The sequence below is a fragment of the Microtus ochrogaster genome, chromosome 7, assembly GCF_000317375.1.
Source record: "Microtus ochrogaster isolate Prairie Vole_2 chromosome 7, MicOch1.0, whole genome shotgun sequence".
Lineage (NCBI taxonomy): Eukaryota > Metazoa > Chordata > Mammalia > Rodentia > Cricetidae > Microtus > Microtus ochrogaster.
Window position 1 is genome coordinate 26,723,777 of NC_022014.1, and position 22,090 is coordinate 26,745,866.

The 22,090-nt window shown below is 42.2% G+C and overlaps 1 protein-coding gene across 8 annotated transcripts in view; it reads left to right on the top strand.

The window, feature by feature from the left end:
• Positions 1-22,090, top strand: part of Kiaa0753 (KIAA0753 ortholog) — a 50,481-nt gene that overhangs the window by 14,994 nt on the left and 13,397 nt on the right. For all 8 annotated transcript variants that reach the window (XM_013347357.1, XM_013347358.2, XM_026780124.1 and 5 more), the window contains exons 6-13: positions 1,971-2,186; positions 4,105-4,315; positions 10,591-10,820; positions 12,776-12,942; positions 14,553-14,672; positions 15,992-16,081; positions 16,306-16,395; positions 21,493-21,571. In XM_013347357.1, coding sequence (XP_013202811.1) covers positions 1,971-2,186; positions 4,105-4,315; positions 10,591-10,820; positions 12,776-12,942; positions 14,553-14,672; positions 15,992-16,081; positions 16,306-16,395; positions 21,493-21,571 — 1,203 coding nt within the window. The remainder of the gene's footprint in view (positions 1-1,970; positions 2,187-4,104; positions 4,316-10,590; positions 10,821-12,775; positions 12,943-14,552; positions 14,673-15,991; positions 16,082-16,305; positions 16,396-21,492; positions 21,572-22,090) is intronic.

Consider the following 22,090-nt stretch of genomic DNA (forward strand, 5'->3'; position numbering starts at 1 on the left):
CAGGCCACTGTATGGTCACTCCTGGTATAGCGACAGGCCATTGTGTGGTCACTCCTGGTATAGCGCCAGGCCACTGTATGGTCAGTCCTGGTATGGCGCCAGGCCACTGTTTGGTCACTCCTGGTATGGCGCCAGGCCACTGTCTGGTCACTCCTGGTATAGCAACAGGTCACTGTATGGTCATCTGCTCAGGAACCCCAAGACCAAGTTCTCAACACAAAGGATATTTATTTGCCCCAGAGAGACAGAGGGCAGGGAATAAGAGACTAAGACAGGAGACAGAGGATGAGGGAGAAGGAGAAGGGTACAAGGGAAGGGGGGAAAGGGATGTTTGCCCTGGAAGACAAAGAACTGCCTCTGGATAGAGAGGAGGCAGACGTGGCCCATAGGCAAATGGCAGTTTATAAAGGTGAAATGGGAAACCCCGTGTTAGAATGAGGTGCATAATTTTAATTGGGCATGTTATTTAAGTGAACTAAAGGGGGCTTTTGATTCCTGGACCTCAGTACTTTGGTAGCTGAACCTTGGTACTTAGCCTCAGGAGAAGAAAGTGGCCAAATAATGGAGTAGACTTTGGTGGTTAGCTTTAGGAATGTAATTTAATAGGTTTTTTTAGCAAGGCAGAAGGGCAAGTCCTGCCAGAGCCATGCTCACCATGCTCGAGCTGGCCAGAGTCCCTTCACAGACAACAAGAAAGAAAAGATCCTGTTTCTAGAGAACTTGAAGTTGTTTTTATTATTATTATTTAACTTTTTGAGACATGATTTCTAGCTTTGGAGCCTGTTCTGGAACTTGCTCTGTAGGCTAGGCTGGCCTCAAATTCACAGAGATCCATCTGCCTGCCTCTGCCTCCTGAGTGCTGGGATTTAAGGTGTGTGCTATCATCACTCAGTGAACTTGAGGTTTTTAAATTCACTTCTCATTGGGAAAGGTTTTTACAACAGGGAGCACTTTGTATAGCAGATTGACTCCAGATACTTTTTAAATTTATTTATTTTACATCCTGACCATAGTTTCCCCTCCCTCTTCTCCCAGCCTCTTTCCCCTACTTCTTTGTCCCCAATTCCACTTCTCCTCCATTTTGATTCAGAAAAAGGGAGACCTCCTATAGACATCAAAGAAATATGGCATATCAAGTTTGCAGTCAGACTAAGCACCTCCCTTGTATTAAGGCTGGGCAAGGCTACCCAATAGCCTAGGGTCCCAAAAAACAGCAAAAAAGTCAAAGATAGTGCCTGCTCCCACTATTATGGATCCTACAAGAAGACCAAGCTACACACTGTCACATACATTCAGAGGGCCTAGGTCAGTCTCATGCAGGTTCCCTGGTGGTCAGTTCGGTCTCTGTGGGCTCTGATGAGCCCAGGTTACTTGATTCTGTGGGTTTTCTTGTGATGCCCTTGATCCCTTAGGCTCCTACAGACCTTCCTCCCTCTCTTCAGCAGATTCCCTGAGTTTGGCCTAATGTTTGGCTATTGGATTCTAAATCTGTTTCCATCAATTGCTGGATGAAGCCTCTCTGATGACAGCTGGGCTAGGCACCAATCTATGAGTACAGTGGAATATTGTTAGGCATCATTACATTGACTTTTTTTTCCACAGTCGTGCTTAGTTCTATCCTAGGTCTCTGGGTCATTCAGCTTCTGGGTCCTGGTGTTCCAGGCAGTGTCAGGGGTGGTCTCACTCTTATTGATGGGGTCTGAGGCTGAACAAATTATTGACTGGCCACTCCCACAATCTCTGCACCACCCTTACCCCAGCATATCCTATAGGTAGGAGAGACAGTAGGTCAAAGGTTATGTGGCTGGGTTAGTGTACCAGTCCCTCCATCAGAAGTCTTGTCTGGTCACAGGAGATGGTCAGTTCAGGCTACTGTCCCTTATTGCTAGGACTCCAGATATTTTTAAAGGTTGCTGTGGTGTTAGGAAGTCAAAACCTGAAATAACCTCTCGCTTCTTGTTTGTTGCCAGTCGTGGGCAATGTCTAGGCTGGCAGCTGCTCATCGAGGAGCCATCCGGGCCTTACAGATGTTTGTCACTCAGTTTACTGACCGAGGAGAGCACCCAGTTCCTGCTCGGTGTAAGGAACTGGGCAGCCTTATTCGTCAGCTTTCGCTCTGTTCTGCCAAGCTGGATACTGATCCTTCTGTGCCAGATGTGGTCATAGACATCTTGCAGCAAATTGAGGTATGAAATAGACTACAGTTTTTGTTAGGAAGAGTGTTGTTTCAAGGCAGGGAAATAATACTGAATCTCTTTAGGTCCAGTCAATGAGAATACAAGACAAAGCTGCTGCCTGGTAACTTGATACTTTTCAGAGAACATAAGTTTGCATTTTTATTATTTTTACACTTTTCTCTTTATTATTTTTCTCTTCTTTGAGAGAAGGAATGATATGATACATCAAAGAACACATACTGTGGCACACATGCCCACACATCATCTATACTCAGAGTAAAGAAAGAGTAAAAAGGAAAGGAAAATGGCAAGGAATTCTCAGATTAGTACGTACTTACCAATATTTGATCTAGATAGCTTCTAGGAAAGAAACACTTAGGATACATGCAAGTGAGAGCCTCAGGATCTGGGATGACTGGAGACATCTGGCATTCCTCAAGTGGTGTGTTCTAGTCAGGAAGGGACAGTCTTCTTCCTTCTCATTGGTAACAAAGACAGCATTAACAATGAGCTCTGGTTTTATAGTTTCATAGGTTTGTGGAGTCCTGCAACACAATGTAGCCTTTCACTCTTCCCACAGTACCCTGCCTTGCAGATGCATTTGTTACTACTAATTTATATTGTTGCTATTTCTGGCTTGCAAGTGCATTTGCTATTACTAACTTATATTGTTGCTGTTTCTAAAGCAAAGGTCAGAGTGTGCTCTTGAGGGAAGGAACTAACAAGCCACCTATGCCAGTGTTACTTCTGTCCTGCATTTTCATCCAAAAAATAGGAAAAGATAGACTTATTAATAAGCTGTTGGCCCTTGTGGAAGAGTGGCATAGTAGGGAGAATTCCGTCTACCACTAACTGGCTCTGGTGGTCATTAAATCATGTTTTGCTATTTCAGTCCTGTTTAGCAGATGTCTGTGATGAACTTTGGTTACATCTGTGTAGACACAGCGCTCTATCAGGAGTGTAAATGTCAAGGGCAGGTCTTAGAACTTTGACAGCACATCATACCGTGTCATTCATGCTCTTTGAGCTTATCTACGTGACACATTACTGAACAAAATAATTTCATTTAGAGGACCTGTCTTCCAAACCCTAGAAAGGATCTCAAGAGGTTGCCCCATCTCCTGAGCAAGAGCACCTGGAACAGTGTATCTCAAGCATAATGTAGATCTCCTCTAGTTTTGAAAATATTCAGCAATGTAGGAAATTAAATTCTTGTTGATTCCTTGCCTGCCTTACTATCTTGTTTCCATATGATCCTGTGAATTCACCTTCCCTGACTATGCTCTGTTGATTTTAATTGTACTGACCAGTACTGCCTGGGTGTGCCTTAGAGACATGCACCTGCCATTACTGCCATAGACAGACCCTGGACTGCTAAGTTCTGTTAGTTTATGGAAATGTATGTTCAGTACAGTGTGTTTACCCATGTAAAGCACTGCTTGAGTTTATGGAATTTTGTTGAAAATGAACACATACAGCTGTGTTTGAAGACTGGTTAGTTTCCAAAGTGATGATTCTGAATTTTAAGGTTAGGGCACCTATTAAAAATAGTCATACTTGCCGGGCAGTGGTGGCGCATGTCTTTAATCCCAGCACTCGGGAGGCAGAGGCAGGCGGGTCTCTGTGAGTTCGAGGCCAACCTAGTCTACAAGAGCTAATTCCAGGACAGGCACCGAAGCTACAAAGAAACCTTGTCTTGGAAAAAAAAATAGTCATACTCAGAACATCTTTGCTGTTGATTTAAATGAGCTAAACTAGTAAAAGAACTTGTAAAAGTTATAAAATTTTTATAAGTTGATCACTTGTTGAAATAATACTGATTTTAAATTAAATGAAACACCTTGTTAACCACTAGAGATAGCCAGGTGTTATTTTCAATGTTATGACTAAAGTCTTACTTTAGTGAGATAAACTGTTTTCATGACAGGCTTTGGAGTCTCTCCTGGAAAAGAAACTGTCACCTAAAAAGGTAAAGAAATGTTTCACAGAAGTGCGGAGCAGATTCCCTATTGGTAGCCAAAGAATCTTAGAGAAAGGGCCAACTATACTGCCCAAGAATGAGAGGAGACCCTTGGTCACAAAGGAGACATTTCCACAGGAATTCGGTCGACCTTCTGTGGCAAAGAGGCTCCTTGACGGTATGTGTCTCAAATGTTACTCCGTAAGAGTGGCTGCAACAGTTACTGGGGGAGGGATATGGAGGGGGATGGGGGAGGTGTTAGAATTTGTGGCTCTGTCCATGAGAACTGCCTTGCAGCTAGGATCAGGAAGTAGCAGCAAGTATATGTCCTAGGACTGGAGGCTGGAATATGCTGCCCCAGAAGACTGTGAGCAAGTCAGATCCCCTTTGCTCTATCATGGTGCCACACTGATTGTATTGTACTAACTGGTGTGTGTTGTGTATTTCTGGATCCTCATCCTAGGAAACGGATTATTAGGTTGTGTGGTATGCACATTTGAGCAGATGCTGCCAATTTACCCCTTAAAAGTAGGTATATGATCATGTTTTAATGAGCAGTATTTTATATAAGAAGATCTGAATGTTTCCAGCTTCAGTGGGGAATTACCCACACACACACCCCACCGAGACGGTTTTCTGTGTAGTCTTGGCTGTCATGGAACTCACTCTGTAGACCAGGTATCTTACAGTTGCATGTTGTAGTTCTGTCCTCTTGAGGGCTGTTCATGGCTTCCTTACCCATGCTTATTTCTTCTGTGCTGATTTTCCCTTTTGTATTCTTTATCCTTCTCTTTGTTGAGTTCTACTTCTTTTACTTACAAATATAAAAGTTCTGTGGATAGTGTAGCTATTGATCTTACTCATATTTTAATACTTGACAACTGATTTTCCTTTGTTATTATTCAAAACTTTGCTGGTCATTGCTCACTCTGAGAAACTGAGAGTGAGCTTCTTGCGTGTGGGAGTGCTGCTGACAGTCTGTCAGCTTGTGGGGAAGAGGCGGCTATGCACTGTGATCACTTCTTGTGGCCTTTTTTCTAGACCTTCAGTCCAGTGGAGAGGCCTCTATATAGGGGTTTATAAATTCCCTAGTTTTCACTGCTGTTGTGAATGACAGAAATTGGCTGTTAGGACTTGAAGGGAAGCTCCTGGGTTTGTGTATTGGCCTCATATCTGGCAGTGCCTTGAAGTCTGTTGTGATCCTGTGTTTTATTCGGCCTGCACAGCTGGGAACTTCTGAAACCGCTTGGCTTGTTATAGTCTAGAGAGCGAGCCTTTGCACATCAGCAAGATGCAGCACCTCTGAGCTACACAGCCAGCAGAGGGCATCCCCCAAGCCCTGAGGTAGAGCCATCCCGCTGAGCCTTATAACTGAGGCTGATGTGTAACTTTGCAAACCTCATGTAGCAGGCTTCTTGGTGCTAGGATTACAGGTATGAGCCACAATATCCTGCTAAGGGATGTGCTTGGTAATTAATTGTAACATTTAAATTTTCCAATATTTAAAGTTCCCAAGGACCCAATAGCAATGTGTGTTATAAGTTGATGCTTCAGATTTGATGAAATAAAGGTTTTGTTGCTTATTTTTTTTTGTCATTTTCCAAATAGTTGAGATAACCTATAAACATGGGTAAAACCAGTAAATTAATTTTTCTTTCTAAAAAAAAAGTTCTATTTTGGGGCTGGAGAGATGACTCCATAGTTAAGAGCACTGGCTGCTCTCCCAAAGGACCCAGGTTCAATTCCTAGTACCCACATGACAGCTCACAACTGTCAATAACTTCAGTTCCAGTTCCAGATCTGACATCCTCATGCAGACAAACATGCAAGCAATACACCAATGTACATAAAATGAAAATAATTTTTTAAAGTTCTATAGTATTTATAATTATAGTCAGAGAGAAGGGAGGGGTGTTAGGTATATGTGTAGGTCAGAGGACAACTTTGAGGGATCAGTTCTCTTCATCTGCCATGGGTTCCAAGGATTGAACTCAGGTTGTCGGTTCACAGTAAGTCCTTTTTATCCTCTGAGCCATCTTCCTGGCCCTTGTCTTCATTTTTTAAATTGAAGTAGAACATATAGATAGAGAAGTGTACAAGGTGTCAGCTCACTGCTGACGTAATACCAGGAAAGAGACTGCATGTACTTTATAAACTGTCTGCACTAAGAACAGAGCGACTGTAACTCAGAAATGCCCTTCACCCTCCTCCCTCACTCTGTCTCTTGTATATTTCTGATTCTTATAAAGATCTCATTTTTGTTTTTGATTGTGTACGTACAGTGCCCATAGAGAAGTGACAGTGGACCCCTAGAGCTGGAGTGAGTGGCCTGGTATGGGTCTGAGTGAGCACATGCTCTTACCTTTTGAGCTATCTCTAGCACAGAAGTTAATTTTTTTTTTTTTGAGACAGAATCTCACTGTATAGACCAGCTTGTCTTGAGCTCACAGAGATCCACCTGCCTCTGCTCCCTGAGTGTGCACCACCACTCTAGGCTGTTATTGCTGTTTCTTTTTTAACACTGTCGTAGATCTCTATATTTAACCTTAGATTTACTGAGAGTAATGGCATATTGAATTTCTTTTGACCTTCTTTTGTGTTTTTAATTTGCCAAAATTTGGGTTTTCTATTTATTTGTTTGTTTTCCCACATTGTAATTTACTATGTCAACATTTTTCTTTTCTTTTTTTTAAATTTATTTATTTATTAAAGATTTCTGTCTCTTCCCCGCCACCGCCTCCCATTTCCCTCCTTCTCCCCCAATTATGTCCCCCTCCCTCGTCAGCCCAAAGAGCAATCAGGGTTCCCTGCCCTGTGGGAAGTCCAAGGACCACCCACCTCCATCCAGGTCTAGTAAGGTGAGCATCTAAGGAACTCAGGACCGCGAGGGGTGCACCCACACACTGAGACAATGGGGATGTTCTATCGGGAACTCACCAAGGCCAGCTGGCCTGGATCTAAAAAAGCATGGGATAAAACCGGACTCGCTGAACATAGCGGACAATGAGGACTACTGAGAACTCAAGAACAATGGCAATGGGTTTTTGATCCTACTGCACGTACTGGCTTTGTGGGAGCCTAAACATTTTTCTTTTCTTGAAAGCAGAAACTTCTGTAAGTGTCTCACCTCTGTTGGTGTGTTTGTTGATCTTCTGTGGACCCTGAACAGCGTAGTGTTCTTCCTGTAGCCTCAGTGGAGCACTAAGTGATGACCGGAGGAGCCGTTAGCGTTGAGTGTGTGTGGAGGGGGCTCTGTAGTTCTGACAGGTGGAGAAGAGCCCGGTCCCACAGGTGGAAGGCTCAGTTCCAGAAGACTGCCTCACTTGCGATGCCAGTTGCAAGTCTTGGGTTGTAACCTGCAGCTCTAAATCTAGGCTTGCTGAGATTGCTCACTGAACTCCCATTCCTCCCATTACCAAGGATGCTACACCAGATACAAGTGAATAGCCGATGGGAGATACCTAAGGCCAGGAATGTGGGAAGGGGAACACGACCTCCAGATGGTGTTGTATGGATATATGTATATAGCAATCCCAAAGTTCCCGGAAGCCCATGGTGTAAGAGCTTCCATCACATGGGGCTTTCATCACATAGGTATGCTTGATTATAACTCGAGTCCTGCCTCCTATGTTCTACCCTTCCTTGAGTGTGGGGCTAGAATAAATTAAACCTGTCCTGGAGCCAGAGTAGGAAGCTGGGCTTTGCACTCACTCTTGTGACCTTGAGCAAATGTTCCATTTATTTCCTCATCTAAAGAATCTTAGGAAACCTGTTCTGTCTGCATGGTGGGACTCAGGTGGTGTTGTAGCAAACATGAGGCATGGTAACAGCCACATTGTCACCTTTGCTGTGGAGTGAAGCTTGCCTATAGGTAGCTGATTTGCAAGTTTCGTGCATTTGCTCCTGGAGAGCAATGTGGTAATCTTTAGTATTATTTTTCTTGTTCTTATGATCTTTCAGAAGGTCATGTTTTTCTTTCTGTTTTAGGTACCTCTTCCTCTTCCTAATTCTTCATTCTAATTTCCTGGATTCCTCCTCCCTACCCTCTACCTCTAAAATATCACAGGGAGCCCCAAGGGAGGGAAACTGCCTCTGTGTCATTTGGTATTTATGAGTGGGCCTGATTGGATCAACTACCTTGTGATTTAAGTAATTGTTGACTGGTGCGGTTCTTAGAGGCTGTGCCTACTGATTGCATTAGTATACTGTGTGAGGATGTAAGGAGCTGTAAGGCTGATGGCTGCCACTCTGCTGGCAGCAGTGTCTTCAGACTCAGCTCCCCAGGAATTTGCACTGCATTTGCCATCTGATTGATGTCATTCATAACTGAAAAGGTGTCAGGACCTAGCAGCCAGCGTTGCTTCAATAGATGTAATCTCGGAAGTTCCTAAGCTGCAGCCTAGCAGTCAATCCTGGCATTCTTCTGCTCTGGTTTATATTCCTTTTGAGAACATCTGAGGAACGCAGTGCTTGGGGGAGTCCAGATCCTGACTTACTGCTGCTAAGGAAGAATTTGAATAAAGCTTTCCTTTGTCTCTTAAATATTCTAAACAGAAAGGAATGAAAATAATACCATGTAATTACTATGCAGTTTTAAATATTTTAGTCTGTAATTTTTTTTTTCAAAAATCATGACAAGTTCTGTTAAAGTCCCTTAAGTATTTCCCTCATACCGTTAGGACCCTGTCCTGTTTTTATGTCTGAGCTGCTCATGTATGTGTCCATAATATATTGCTTCTCACATGTATTATACATGTATGTATCGTATGATACATACAGTATGTATCAGCCTATAGTGTGCTTCCCTCTTATTTAAATTAGTAGACTTGTTCATATTAATAGGTGAAATCTATTTTTTTCCAATTGAAACTCCGGGCCTTACATAGTAGGAAAGCTACATTCCTTAGTTCAGAGAATTCTAACTTTCTTAACTATTGTGTGGGTTTCCCTTGTATAAATAAACCATAGATAATTTTTCATCTCTTCAGACTTATTAATGAGCACTTGGGTTGTTCTCAATTTCTGTCATAGATCTGTGTATGTGATGTAAGATCTCACTGTGTTGACAGGATGGCCCAGAACTCCTGGGTAGCTGAGAGTATACACAGATGCCACGATGCCACTGTGCTGGCTGCTTCTGCTTTTAGAAACAGTGACAGGGTGAAGTAAAAGCCTGTGCCTCTCCCCTTTGTGTTCATATATGCGAGTTCCCTGGGCCCAGTGTGCCTGTGTTGCAGCTGCTGCACTGCAAATCCTCAGCCTTACTAGGGCGTCGATCGATTGATCAGTTGAGCCACCCTTCAGAGGAGTTAACCAGTTGACTCCTGTGTTAGTGGCTTCTGGGTTCCCTCACTCCTCATTTATGTTTGGATCATATTCGCATTTTTCCCAGTCTAATGGCTGCGAATGCTAGCTTATAGCTCAATTTTCCTGATTACTAAATGAAGTTTGTTGTTTTTTCTTGCTTTTATTGGCCACTTGTTTTTTACATAAATTGTAGTCTCTATAGTTGTTAACATTTGCTGTTGGACTGCTTATTTCCTTCCTATCATGGTGTTTCAATCTCAGCAATAGTAACCTTAACTAAGACATTGTATTTCTAAAATGGAAATACTGGAGCCAGAGATGGCTCAGTGTTTAAAAGCACTTAATGCTCTTGTATAGGACTTGGGTTCAGTTCCCAGCAGCCACACAGTGGTTCACAATCATGCATAACTGGTAAGAGAGGCAGCCAGTTGCTGTAGGATAATGCTCTTGTACACTGTAAAGATTTGTTACTTGTATTAGTTTAATAAAACGCTTATTGACCAGTAGCCAGGCAGAAGCTATAGGCAGAGCAACCAGACTAAGAAAATTCTGGGAAAGGCAGAGAATCAGTCGTCAGCCAGATGCAGAGGAAGCAAGATGAGAATGCTTTACAGAGAAAAGATACCAAACCACATGGCTAAACATAGACAAGAATTATGGGTTAATTTAAGTTGTAAGAGCTAGTTAGTAATAAGCCTGAACTAATAGGCACACAATCTTATTTTTTTATTTTTTAAAGTGTTTTTCATATTTATTTATTAAATATTTTTTAAATATTACTTATATTGTATACAATATTCTGTCTGTGTATATGCCTACAGGCCAGAAGAGGGCACCAGACCTCATTACAGATAGTTGTGAGCCACCATGTGGTTGCCGGGAATTGAACTCAGGACCTCTGGAAGAGCAGGCCTTAACTGCTGAGCCATCTCTCCAGCCCTGGCAAACAGTTTTAATATAAGCCTCTGTGTGTTTGTTTGGTACTAAACAGCTGCGGGACCAGGCAGGATAAAAATTCTGTCTATAGACGGTGTGGCAGCAGAGCTCCCTGCTTTTCACAGAGCTAGGCTGGAGGTGACAGCCTCTGTGCTATCCATTCATTCTGCTTGTGTGGCTAAGTAGAAATTTCTCCTCTGAAATCTTTAGATGTCTGCCAGCCTGATGTGGAGCTTCCAGTGACTCAAAGGTTGGAGAATGAACTTGGTGTGGTAGACGAGGACACTCTTCCAGAAGCCCCTTTTATATCGGACCACGGTTCAGGCATCAAGGATGAAACACTAACTCCAGAAAAAACACGAGCGGTGAGAAAGAAGACTGCAATGGAGCACGTGCCATTTAGGAAGAAAGACACTTCGGAGTCAGCCAGACTACAGCAGGTGTGAAGCCTTTCCTTTCCTGTGACCCATTTATGTGCATCTGATGTTTTCCAAGGCCCTACAAGCTACTAAAGGGTAGGACCAGCATTTGTTTGGGGACAGATAGTTGCCTCAACCCTGGGTCCAGCAATCTAAGTCGGCTTACTTAAGTCCAGGTTTTGCTTTTTATTTTAACAAAAGCCAGTTTGTAATGGTAGTATAGGGTATAGCATTCCATCCTTCCCTGATTCAGGAAGATCCTAATTAATTCAATACCATCATCATAATTAGAAAGCTTGTCTTAAAATTCAATATTTGAGGGGCTGGAGATATGGCTCAGAGGTTAAGAGCACTGCCTGCTTTTCCAAAGGTCCTGAGTTCAATTCCCAGCAACCACATGGTGGCTCACAACCATCTGTAATGAGGTCTGGTGCCCTCTTCTGACCTGCAGGCATACAAGCAGACAGAATACTGTATACTTAATAAAAAAAATTCAATATTTAAAAGTGCGAGAGTTGAGAGGATTTAGATTCTGTTATGAGTGGTCAGTGGGACTGCTGTTCCACTGATGGTTCAGTGGTTTTAAGAGTACTTGCTGCCTTTCTAGAAGACGCACATGGTGGGTAAGTGCTTTTTAGTATGACTTTGGGAACTAGCTGGGTAGTTAGAGCATGTGGCCTGAAACTACCTTATATTTTAGACTTCTGTCTAAAACTTCCTTACAAGTCTGATGGCTCAGTGGTTAGCACTGATTGCTCTTCCAGACCTAGGTTTGATTCCAAGCAGTCACATGGTAGCCCACAACCATCTGTAACTCCAATTACAGGATATCTAGTGTCCTCTTCTTGTCTCCATAGGCACTAGGCATATACGTATATACATGTATACAGATATACATGCAGGCAAAACATCCATACACATACAATTAATTAACTAATAAAAAAAATTCGACAGCAACAACAAAAAGCTTCCTTATGGTCCTACAGTGGAAAACTGGCCAGATGAGCACCTCTGGTCCTAGTGCACTTACTGCTGTGGCTGCCATTCAAGTAGTACTATCCAGAGGCTTCTGCAGCAAGCCTGGGTATTATCACATGACCTTGGAAAAGGAAATCTGGCAGTTTACTAGTGTTGTGGTTTTCTTTCTCTTGCTGTGGAAAAATCATCAAATTGGGAGGAAAGGGTTTTAGTTATTGTTTTGTGTGTGTGTGTGCACTAGTTCAAGGTAGGAAAGTGAAGGCAGGAACTGAAGCAGAGACCATGTAGGAATCCTTTTTACTGACTTGCTCCTCATGAATTCCTCCGCCTACTTCATTATACAACCTGTATGCCTACAGTGGTACTGCGTACAGCAAATTGGCTTTTCATATCACTCATTAATCAAGAAAATGCCCCACAGACTTGCCTCCAAGCCAGTCTGGTGTAGGTACTTTCTCATTTGAAGTTCCCCCTTTGCAGAGGATTAAAACACTAATCAGCACAGCCAGTAACCAACAGGTCATGGATTGGGATCAAGTCTTTATTTCTTCCCAGATAAACTTGTAATGAGGTCACTGGGAAGTCAGGAGTGAGTCTACTTGGAGGTTCTTCTCAGCCTCATGCCTGATGGTATTTGAAATTGTGTGGTTCATTGTGGTTAGACTAAGGTTCAAAAGGTTATTTTAGCCAAGAATATTTTACAATTTACCTGTAAACAAAAATGGACTTTTAAAAGGTGAGATTTAATGAAGGAAAAAGATAATAACTATTTCATACATATAAATGTGGAAAATGGAAAAGCCAAGAATTCCAGACCTACCCTTGCCCAGTTTTAGTTCAGTATTATCTCTATGCTTCCCACATTTCCCTCAGAGTGCTTTCTGTTAGCTTGTAGAATGAATGCAAAGAGGCACATGGAATTTCCTGGGGGTCAGAGGTTGAAGCTAGAGTGTCCTTAATACTTGTTTGTCTTTGTAATGCATGTATGCTTCTTACAGGGACTCCACATGTCTGAAAGAAATCAACCAAACCAACCTTACAGCAAAAGCAGGTTGCAGCAGACAACAGTGTCATCCAGATTAAAAATGAACCGACAGCCTGTGAAAGACCGCAGGGCTCCTTGGATACCTCCGAACCCCACGTCTCCACCAGCCTCTCCGAAATGGTATGCAAGAATTCAAGGACTGAGTTCCCATGGCTTTATTTTTCTTCCACAGATGACACACATTTAAAACAAATAATAATAGGTTTCATTCTTCCCCTTGGGCAAAAATGCTTATTTGGGTGAGTAATACATGAGTTTTTTGTCTGGAAGCCTGTTGGTTCCTTTTTGTACCTGTCAATGGAGTACCTCGATGCCCAGTGGGTATGTGTCATTGTAGGAAGGATTGTGACTGTTGTCTGCTCCGTGAATAGATTGTGCTCACCTGAGGCTGGGCATTGTATCTCTCTTATGTCTTAATGTCCAGTGCCTTAATCTCGGCTGAGTGAATATTTTTAAATAATTTAATTCCAAGTCAAGATAGCTGTGAACTCTGAGCTCATCCATATTTCCTGACTCTGCTAACATTACTGTCTTGTTACCTACACTCATCAGGATGACAGTGTGGATCTACTCTCCACGGGGATAGAGAGGAGGTACTGTTCTCAGGGGGAGCAGGGTCCAGTTTGAAGTAGGCTCACGGGAGCATGGTGGCTAAAGATAAAGGGGAGCTTGTTTGTGGGTTTGGGAATCCTTGACGGCACAGTGGAAAAAGCTAGAAGGTCTAGCAGTGCTAAAGGGGAAGCAAACAGCGGGGACTCCTTATATGCATGCCTGGTGTGACTCCATGGTGATGTGCACCCTTAGCCTTGAGAAAAAGGAAGAGGACCAGAAGCTTCTGTTCCACTGCGTCACAGACTGGGCCTTCTGACCTGACTGTGTGGGGCTTTTTGTTGTTGGTTTTAACAGCCCTGGCTGTCCTGGAACTCGCTCTGTAGACCAGGCTAGCCTTGAAACTCAAAGAAATCCACACGCCTCTGCCTCCTGAGTACTGGGATTAAAGGTGTGTGCCACCATCTCCTGGCTGATTGTGTGTTTTTGTTTGTTGTTGTTTGCTTTCATGAGTTTGTTCTGATTTCTTTGTTTTATACATGTCAATACAGGTTGAAGTCTGCACTGCTAAACAAGTACACAATATACTAGCTTCTATACCAGCAGTTCTCAACCTATGGGTCTCTACCCCTTTGGGGGTCAAATAACCCTTTCTACAGGAGTCACATATCAGTTATTCTGCATACCAGATATTTACATTGTAATGTTTAACAGTAGCAATGGAAATGATTTTAGGGTTGGGGTCACCACAGCACGAAGACTGTATTAAAGGGTTGCAGCTTTAGGAAGGTTGGGAACCACTACTCTAGACAGTATGATGGTGGGGGAGACATGGGGCAGATAAGACTTCCTAGATCACAGTGCTGTGTGAAACCTAACACAGACATTTAGAGGACTTGGGATATTATTAGGGACTCATATATTTAAAGCATGTTTTGTTGAAGTACATTCTATATTCTATGACAGTTTTTTTTTTAATTAAAATAATGACTGCTTCTTTGAGGCAAAAGGACCTTCTCCCTTTGACATCGGGCATGAGAGCTAGAGGACCTTTCCCCGCCACATTCGTTCTGCCATCAGGCGCCAGGCACTGAGCTGTAGATCAGCATTGCCATGGTGCTCTTACGATGAGTCACAAGTGGACGAATGATTGCCAATGACATTCTTTCCATTTGGTGCAGTGCTGCATGGCTAAAGGTGAAGTCCAGTTCCAGAGATGCTGCAAAGGAACAGTCTCTCCAGCAAGAGGATGCCCCCGAGGAAAGTCAGCTGGGAGGTGCTGCTGAGCAAGAAGCAACCAGGTTTGTAATGTATATATATTACATTGTATATATATATGGTTCTGAAGCAAAGTCCTTGTCTTTTCTGTATCTCAAGATGATTATTTAAAACAGATTGCTAGCCGGGCGGTGGTGGCGCACGCCTTTAATCCCAGCACTCGAGAGGCAGAGGCAGGCGGGTTGTCTGTGAGTTCAAGACCAGCCTGGTCTACACGAGCTAGTTCCAGGACAGGCTCCAAAGCCACAGCGAAACCCTGTCTTGAAAAACCAAAATAAATAAATAAATAAATAAAACAGGTTGCTAAACTTTTCTATTACACTCTCCAGCTTACCCCAGGCCCACCACTCTTTTCTTCTTTCTTATTTCATTCATTCGAAACTTCTATGTGTGTCATTTGCCAATTTGTAAATGGCACAGTTGTGCACTATGTGCACGTTTTAACAAAAAGAGAAAACAAGTCAGTGGAAAATACATGTAATTAGCTGTGATTTAAGACAGAACATGGTATGCACCCTAAGATCTGGGCAAGTTCAGAATGTGGAGTGTTTACCTTTTGCTAGAGAGAATGAAGTTTCATGCAGGGAGGTAGGAACTAAACCAGGACTTGCATGGGCAGGAATAAATGTGAGGGGTTTAATGAGAATGTTCCAAGGGAAAACAGCTTGCTCTGCATTTGTTTGGCTGAAATTACCCTGGCAGTTAGGGAAAGCAAAAATGGAAATGGGTATTAGGGCTGGGGGGTAGCTCGGGAGTACAGCACGGCTCCAGTGTGTGTGAAGTGCACTGTGCTCCAGTATAGCTCTGAAAAACAGAATGGGCCATTTGATAATTTGGTGATAATCACATAGCTAAAGCAGAAGAATCAAAGCTCTTTGACATACAGATGCAATAAAATTGTTTAGAGTTAACTTTCCCCTTTTGTTTTTATTTGATTTTATTATACCTTCACTGGGGTCTGTTTTTTTTTTTTTGTTTGTTTGGTTTTTTTTGGTTTTTCGAGACAGGGTTTCTCTGTGACTTTGGAGTCTGTCCTGGCACTAGCTCTGTAGACCAGGCTGGTTGGGGTCTGTTTGTTAAACGAGTAAACTGTGCTGAGAACAGTGATGGTTGGCTTCCTTGTCGGCAGCTTCTTGTGTATGTACCAATTGGGTATGACTGTCCTTTTGTAGGAATATACTGTGGATGCTTTCATGGGTATATGGAGGATACATTACTATTTGAATCCTTTCATAGAGCCAGGATTGGTGCTGGGCTGCGGGAGGGCGCTCATTTCTGCTCTGTTTCTGTGGTAGTGATACCCTGTGGCATTGAGGCATGGTTACCTTGACTCTTCTGTTAGGCTTCCTTGGCCAGATGCCGAGTCTTCCAAAAGATTGAAGGAACTAGAAGACTTGGAAGCCAAAGAAGTAGAAAGGATGCAAAAACAGAGGTAAATATTTGTTTCTGAGGTAAACAAGAAGGCAGCTTGTTCTGCATCTCACTCCTTTGACAGTGAGTCAGGATTGGTGATGTCAGCCACACTTCTGCTTCCTGGCTTGCTGCCTCCTGAAGACTGGAAAGCTACCTGTGAAGCCTGTGGGAGCGCCAAAGAGAGAGCCCAGGAAGCCCTGACTCTACTCTAAAGAGAGTTGTCGTGCCTTTACCTCCCTCTAGGCTTGAGTGGCTTGAGGCTGAGACTTCTCGAAGAACCAAAGAGCTGGATGAACTGAAAGCTGAAGAAATGGATAGACTTCAAAAATTAAGGTATAGTTTGCCACTGGGGAGTGAGAGGGTATGTGTTTCTAGCTGATTGATCCTTATAGTTTGAACAGCCATCCTGGACTTTCTTGACCTCACCTCATTCAAGATGAGTAACTGAATGAACACTGGCAGAGGGTGAGTGGGTGTGCAGGTGAGTGTGAACGATGAGTGTGTAGATGCTTTGGTTCTCATGTTAGCCTGAATGTGGTCTCAGGTTTTCAGGGGAGGTTGCTCCCCCTCATTCATCCCCTTAGAGTGCTGCCACCTAACAGGCGATGAAGAAATACGTTTACCATGTAGTGGGGCTGATGCCACTGCCACAGCTGGCTCTAGTAATCTTCACTCTATAGTCAAATGAACAAAGCACTGATTGAAACATCTGTACATTTTATCACTATCCATGATGGCATTTGGTCCCAGTTCAGGGCTGTGGTTCTTTCATTAGAGGCCAAGGTGACTAAAGTTAAGATTTCAGTTATACAATCACAGAATCTTAGGATTTGAAGGACCCCCCCCCACACACACACACACATAACTGATATTTCCAGACTTCTGCTATCTCTAAGAAGTGGCCAGCATGTGTATCCATAGCTCTGTGATGGGTGATGACAGCAGTGGGAGGGAATCCGCCTTGGTGATCTCTGTTATAAGGCTGATTGTCTTTAACTCCAATCCACTTGACTTTTCACATCTCATTTATTCCTTCATATGTATTTTTTTCTGAAAAAGTAAATATAGCATACACATAGAAAAACACACTAAATTCACATGTATGGTTCAGAATATTATAAATGAGCACCTGTGCATTGCCTCTGAAATCAGGTAATACTGTTGTGGAAGCTATGCCTCCTTCCCCTAGAGATAGAAACCTGCTGTCCTGATTGCTAAGTTAATCTTTTCACTACCCTTGTTCACAGATCTACTACTGATGTATGCGTTTCTGTCAACAACCTTAATTTTGGGAACAGAAGTTCCAATTTAGCAGAGTATAGGAAGGGCAGTTTGCTAGTGCTAGAGGAAGACTCGGGAGACTCGGTTGCAGGATCTGGGTTATAACCTGACATTGAGCTGTCCTCAACAGTATTCCAGAGTCCCATCCCAGGAATCAGAGAGCAAGAGCACAGACAAGACAGGGTTTACCACCTGGGCTGTAGGTGAACCAGCTCTACTAAACTTCTGGAAACCTTGTCTGGAGAGTGAGCTGCCTGGTTGTGCTCTGCTTTCTCAGCTCCTCTGAGCAGCCTGTGGGGATGAGGTGAGGACCCTCAGCACAGAGGTTCTAGAGATAAGCTTCATCAGCATCAGGAAAGATAAGACCAGTGTCTAGGCTAGACTTGCTTCATGGATTTCCTTGTCATGTCCTCTTGCTGTTTGTGTGCTTGTTTTGACCAAGCACAGCCTAATTTAGCTTCTTCTAACTGCAATTTTATAACTTTATTTGATACTGCAGATAGTTCTCATTCACATTGATTGTCTATAGGTTTTTTTGGGGGGGATGCAGGGGGTAGTGGTTTGGTTCTTAATGTTTTTGTTTGTTTTATTTTGGTTTTTTCTTTTTGTCTGTAGGGTTTTAAATGTGGTAACAAGAATATAGATTACCAAAGTATAGAGCTTGTTTGCTGACTCCACATCCTTATTTTCTAGACAAATGCATGCATATATGATAGGAACATACATTTGACTCAGACGACTTTATTGAGCCTGCTATTAGTATGCACATCTGGAGTTCCCGCCTCCTTTATGGCAGATTTCAGATTTTTCTGAGTGTCCAGCAGGCACATTTTCTGAAGCCACACTGTGGGTACCGTTGTGAATGTTGATGTATTCTTGGCTCACCACAGTCTTAGTTACTTTTCTGTTGCTGTGAAACACCATGAACAAGGCAATTTCTGAAAGAAAGCATCTAATTGACTCACAGTTTCATTTTGAGAGGGTGAGCTAGGCAGGGTGGTGTATTCCTGTGATCCCAGCACTTGGAAGACTGAAGCAGGAAGATTGCTGTGAGGCCAACCCATTTTACAGTATCTTGACCTTGTCTCAAAATAATAATAATAACAATAATAACAACAACAACAATAACTAATTAGAGGAAAAGCAGTCCTTTTTCCAGACTTTCAAATTTAAAAATGCCTTTTCTATGCTAATTTTGCATACTCACTCATTATCAGTCTTATAATAGAATTTTTATTTGGAAATGATTTTTAGTGGAAAATTTGTTAATATTAAACTTTTATTATTAGGTAATTATGCATTCACACATGTTGTAATAATACAGAAAAATCTTGGGAAATAATTTCTCAGCTACTACTGTAGCATCTTAAACTGTTGACTACATATAATCAGGATGTAGATATTTTTTGACATAGCAAGGGTACATGTGATTAGCAGGCATTGCCACAGCCAGGAACATGTCCATCACTACAACATCCCCCATGTTTATATAGCCACACAGACTTCTTTACTGCCCGAGCCACCTTTTGACTCAGAAAGTGTGGCAGCCACTAATCTGCTTTCTCTTTTTATAATTTTGTTTCAAGATTGTTATTCTGCAGTGTATAACTTTCTGGAATTGGCTTTTTAAATGTTTGTTTATTCCAATGGGAGGGGAGTATTGTATCATTGTGTACATAGTGTACATATGGACATCAGAGGCCAACTTGCAGAAGTCAGTTCTTACTAGATTATGGGGATCAAACTCTTATCATCAAGCTTGACAGCAAATGACTTTAGCCTTTGAGTCATCGTACCTGCCATAGAATTGGCCTTTTTTTCCTGAAGTAATTCTCTGGAGAGTCATTCTGGTCACTCCATGTATTGTTTGTTCATTCTTTCTGTTGGTGAATTGGGTTTCATGGTGACCACTCATCTTAGTAAACAGCTGAGGGACATCGGGTTGTCATTAGTATGGCATAATTATGACTAAAGATTGTATAAACACGCATGTATTATGTGATGTGTTTTTATTTTACTGCCGTAAGCTCCCAGAGTGAATTTGTTGGGTTGTATGCTTCTTCTTCTTTTTCAAAGCTTAAATAAAAAAGTTTTAATTTGTATTTTTTAAAAATTTTTTTCCCATGGTATTTATTGAGCTCTACATTTTTCTCTGCTCTCCTCCCTGCCTCTCCTCTCCCCACTTCAATCCTCCCCCAAGGTCCCCATGCTCCCAATTTACTCAGGAGATCTTGTCTTTTTCTACTTTCTACTTCCCATGTAGATTAGGTCTATGTAAGTCTCCCTTGGTATCTAAGGGAGTGGTGTCTAAGTTCTCTGGGATTGTGGTTTGTAGGCTGGCTTTCTTTGCTTTATGTTTAAAAACCACCTATGAGTGAGTACATGTGATGATTGTCTTTCTGGGTCTGGGTTACCTCACTGACGATGATATTTTCTAGTTCCATCCATTTTCCTGCGAAATTCAAGATGTCGTTATTTTTTTCTGCTGTGTAGTACTCCATTGTGTACTTTTTTAAATCTATTCTTTGATCAGGGGCATTTAGGTTGTTTCCAGGTTCTAGCTATGACAAACAAAGCTGCTATGAACATAGTTGAGCACATGTCCTTGTGGCACGATTGAGCATCCTTTGGATATATACCCAAAAGTGGTATTATTGGGTCTTGAGGAAGGTTGTTTTCTAATTTTCTGAGAAATTGCCACACTGACATCCAAAGGGGTTGTACCAGCTTGCATTCCCACTAGCAATGTAGAAGTGTTCCCTTTTCCCCACAACCTCTCCAGCATAAGTTGTCATCTGGGTTTTTGATCTTGGCCATTCTTACAGGTGTTAGATGGAATCTCAGAGTTGTTTTGATTTGCATTTCTCTGATGACTAAGGATGTTGAACATTTCCTTAAGTATCTTTCAGCCATTTTAGATTCCTCTGTTTGAAAGTTCTCTGTTTAGGTCTGTACTCCATTTTTTTTATTGGATTATGTGATCTTTTGGTGTCCAATTTCTTGAGTTCTTTGTATATTTTGGAGATCAGACTTCTGTCTGATATGGGGTTAGTGAAGATCTTTTCCCATTCTGTAGGCTGTCGTTTTTGTCTTGTTGATTGTGTCCTTTGCTTTACAGAAGCTTTTCAGTTTCAGGAGGTCCCATTTTTAATTGTTTCTTCAGTGTCTGTGCTGCTGGGGTTATATTTAGTAAGTGGTTCCCTGTGCCAATGCATTCAAGTGTACTTCCCACTTTCTCTTCTATAAGGTTTAGTGTGGCTGGCTTTATGTTGAGGTCTTTGATCCATTTGAACTTGAGTTTTGTGCATGGTAATATATATGGGTCTATTTTCATTTTTCTACATGTTGACATCCAGTTATGCCAGCACCACTTGTTAAATATGCTTTCTTTTTTACATTTGATATTTTTTTTGCTTCCTTATCAAAGATCAGGTGTTTGAAGATGTGTGGATTGATACCTGGGTCTTCTATTCAGTTCCATTGGTCCTCCTGTCTGTTCTTATAACAGTACCAGGCTGTTTTCAGTACTGTAGCTCTGTAGTAGAGTTTGAAGTCAGGGATTGTGATGCCTCCAGAAGTTTTTTTATTTTACAGGATTGTTTTTGCTATCCTGGGTTTTTTGCTTTTCCAAATGAAGTTGAGTACTGTTCTTTCGAAGTCTTTGAAGAATTTTGCTGGGATTTTGATGGGCATTGTATGCTTCTTGTATGTTTTGGTTTCTGTCTTAGTCACTGTGAAGTCTATTGCTGTGAAGAGACACCGTGATTAATATAACTGTTATAAAAGAAAATATTTAACTGGGGGCTTGCTTACAGTTTCAAAGATAGTCCATTATTATCATGGCAGAGAGCATGGTGGTAGGCAGGTGTGGGGTGGGAGGTGTAGCTGAGAGCCACATGCTGATCAGTAAGCAGGGTGGGAAGGGAGGAAAGGAGACAGAGAGAGTTGGGGAGGTAGGATTTTGGTCTAACTCAGAGCAATTGAATTCAAATATGCCTTTCACAAGACCCCAGGGGATGCATGCAGTCATTGTGGTTGGAGGAGCACTGTGGTTTGTCATCACTTGGTTTGCCTTCACCTTGAGGAATTAGAAAAATGTGCACAATAGGGCATTCTGGCTTCTGAATTTTCAACTTTACTTCTAAACAGTGTTTCTGCCACCCAGTTAGCTGACAAGGTAGAAGCGACAGTTCTGGAGCGGTTGAAGCCCCTCTTGATCAAGGCCCAGGTAACTGATTCATCTCATTTCCTTGCCTTTGTTAGTTCTGAAATGAAAGGATTTTGTTACTTAGGTCACACTGACCCTTTTTTAGAGGGCCAAGTGTCTTCAATGATGGGAACCTGCAGTACAGAACAGGGTTTTACTGCTAGGGCCCTTCACAACCTCCAGACCACCACACACGTCCTCTGTGTGGATTGGGGGGAGGGAGGCAATGAGAGGGTATAGGCAAGGGGAAGAGAAGCAAGCACTGTTTTTGAGAAGGGTGACATTTTTACTTGGAGTTTAGAGTGAATTTTCTATTCTTTTCTATTCAATCTATTGATAATGATGGTGTTTACTTAATCATCCCCTGGATGCTGGTCTCTATGACCTTGGTAACTTAGAATTATTGGCTATTTTACAGTAGGAGAGGGGGATTTGGTACACTTCTCTGTACAAGCTAGAAGTTTCTCAAAGATGAAGCGACTTACAGCATACCACGATTTCATGTCACCCTCTGTAAACAGTAGGGATTCAATAGTGACA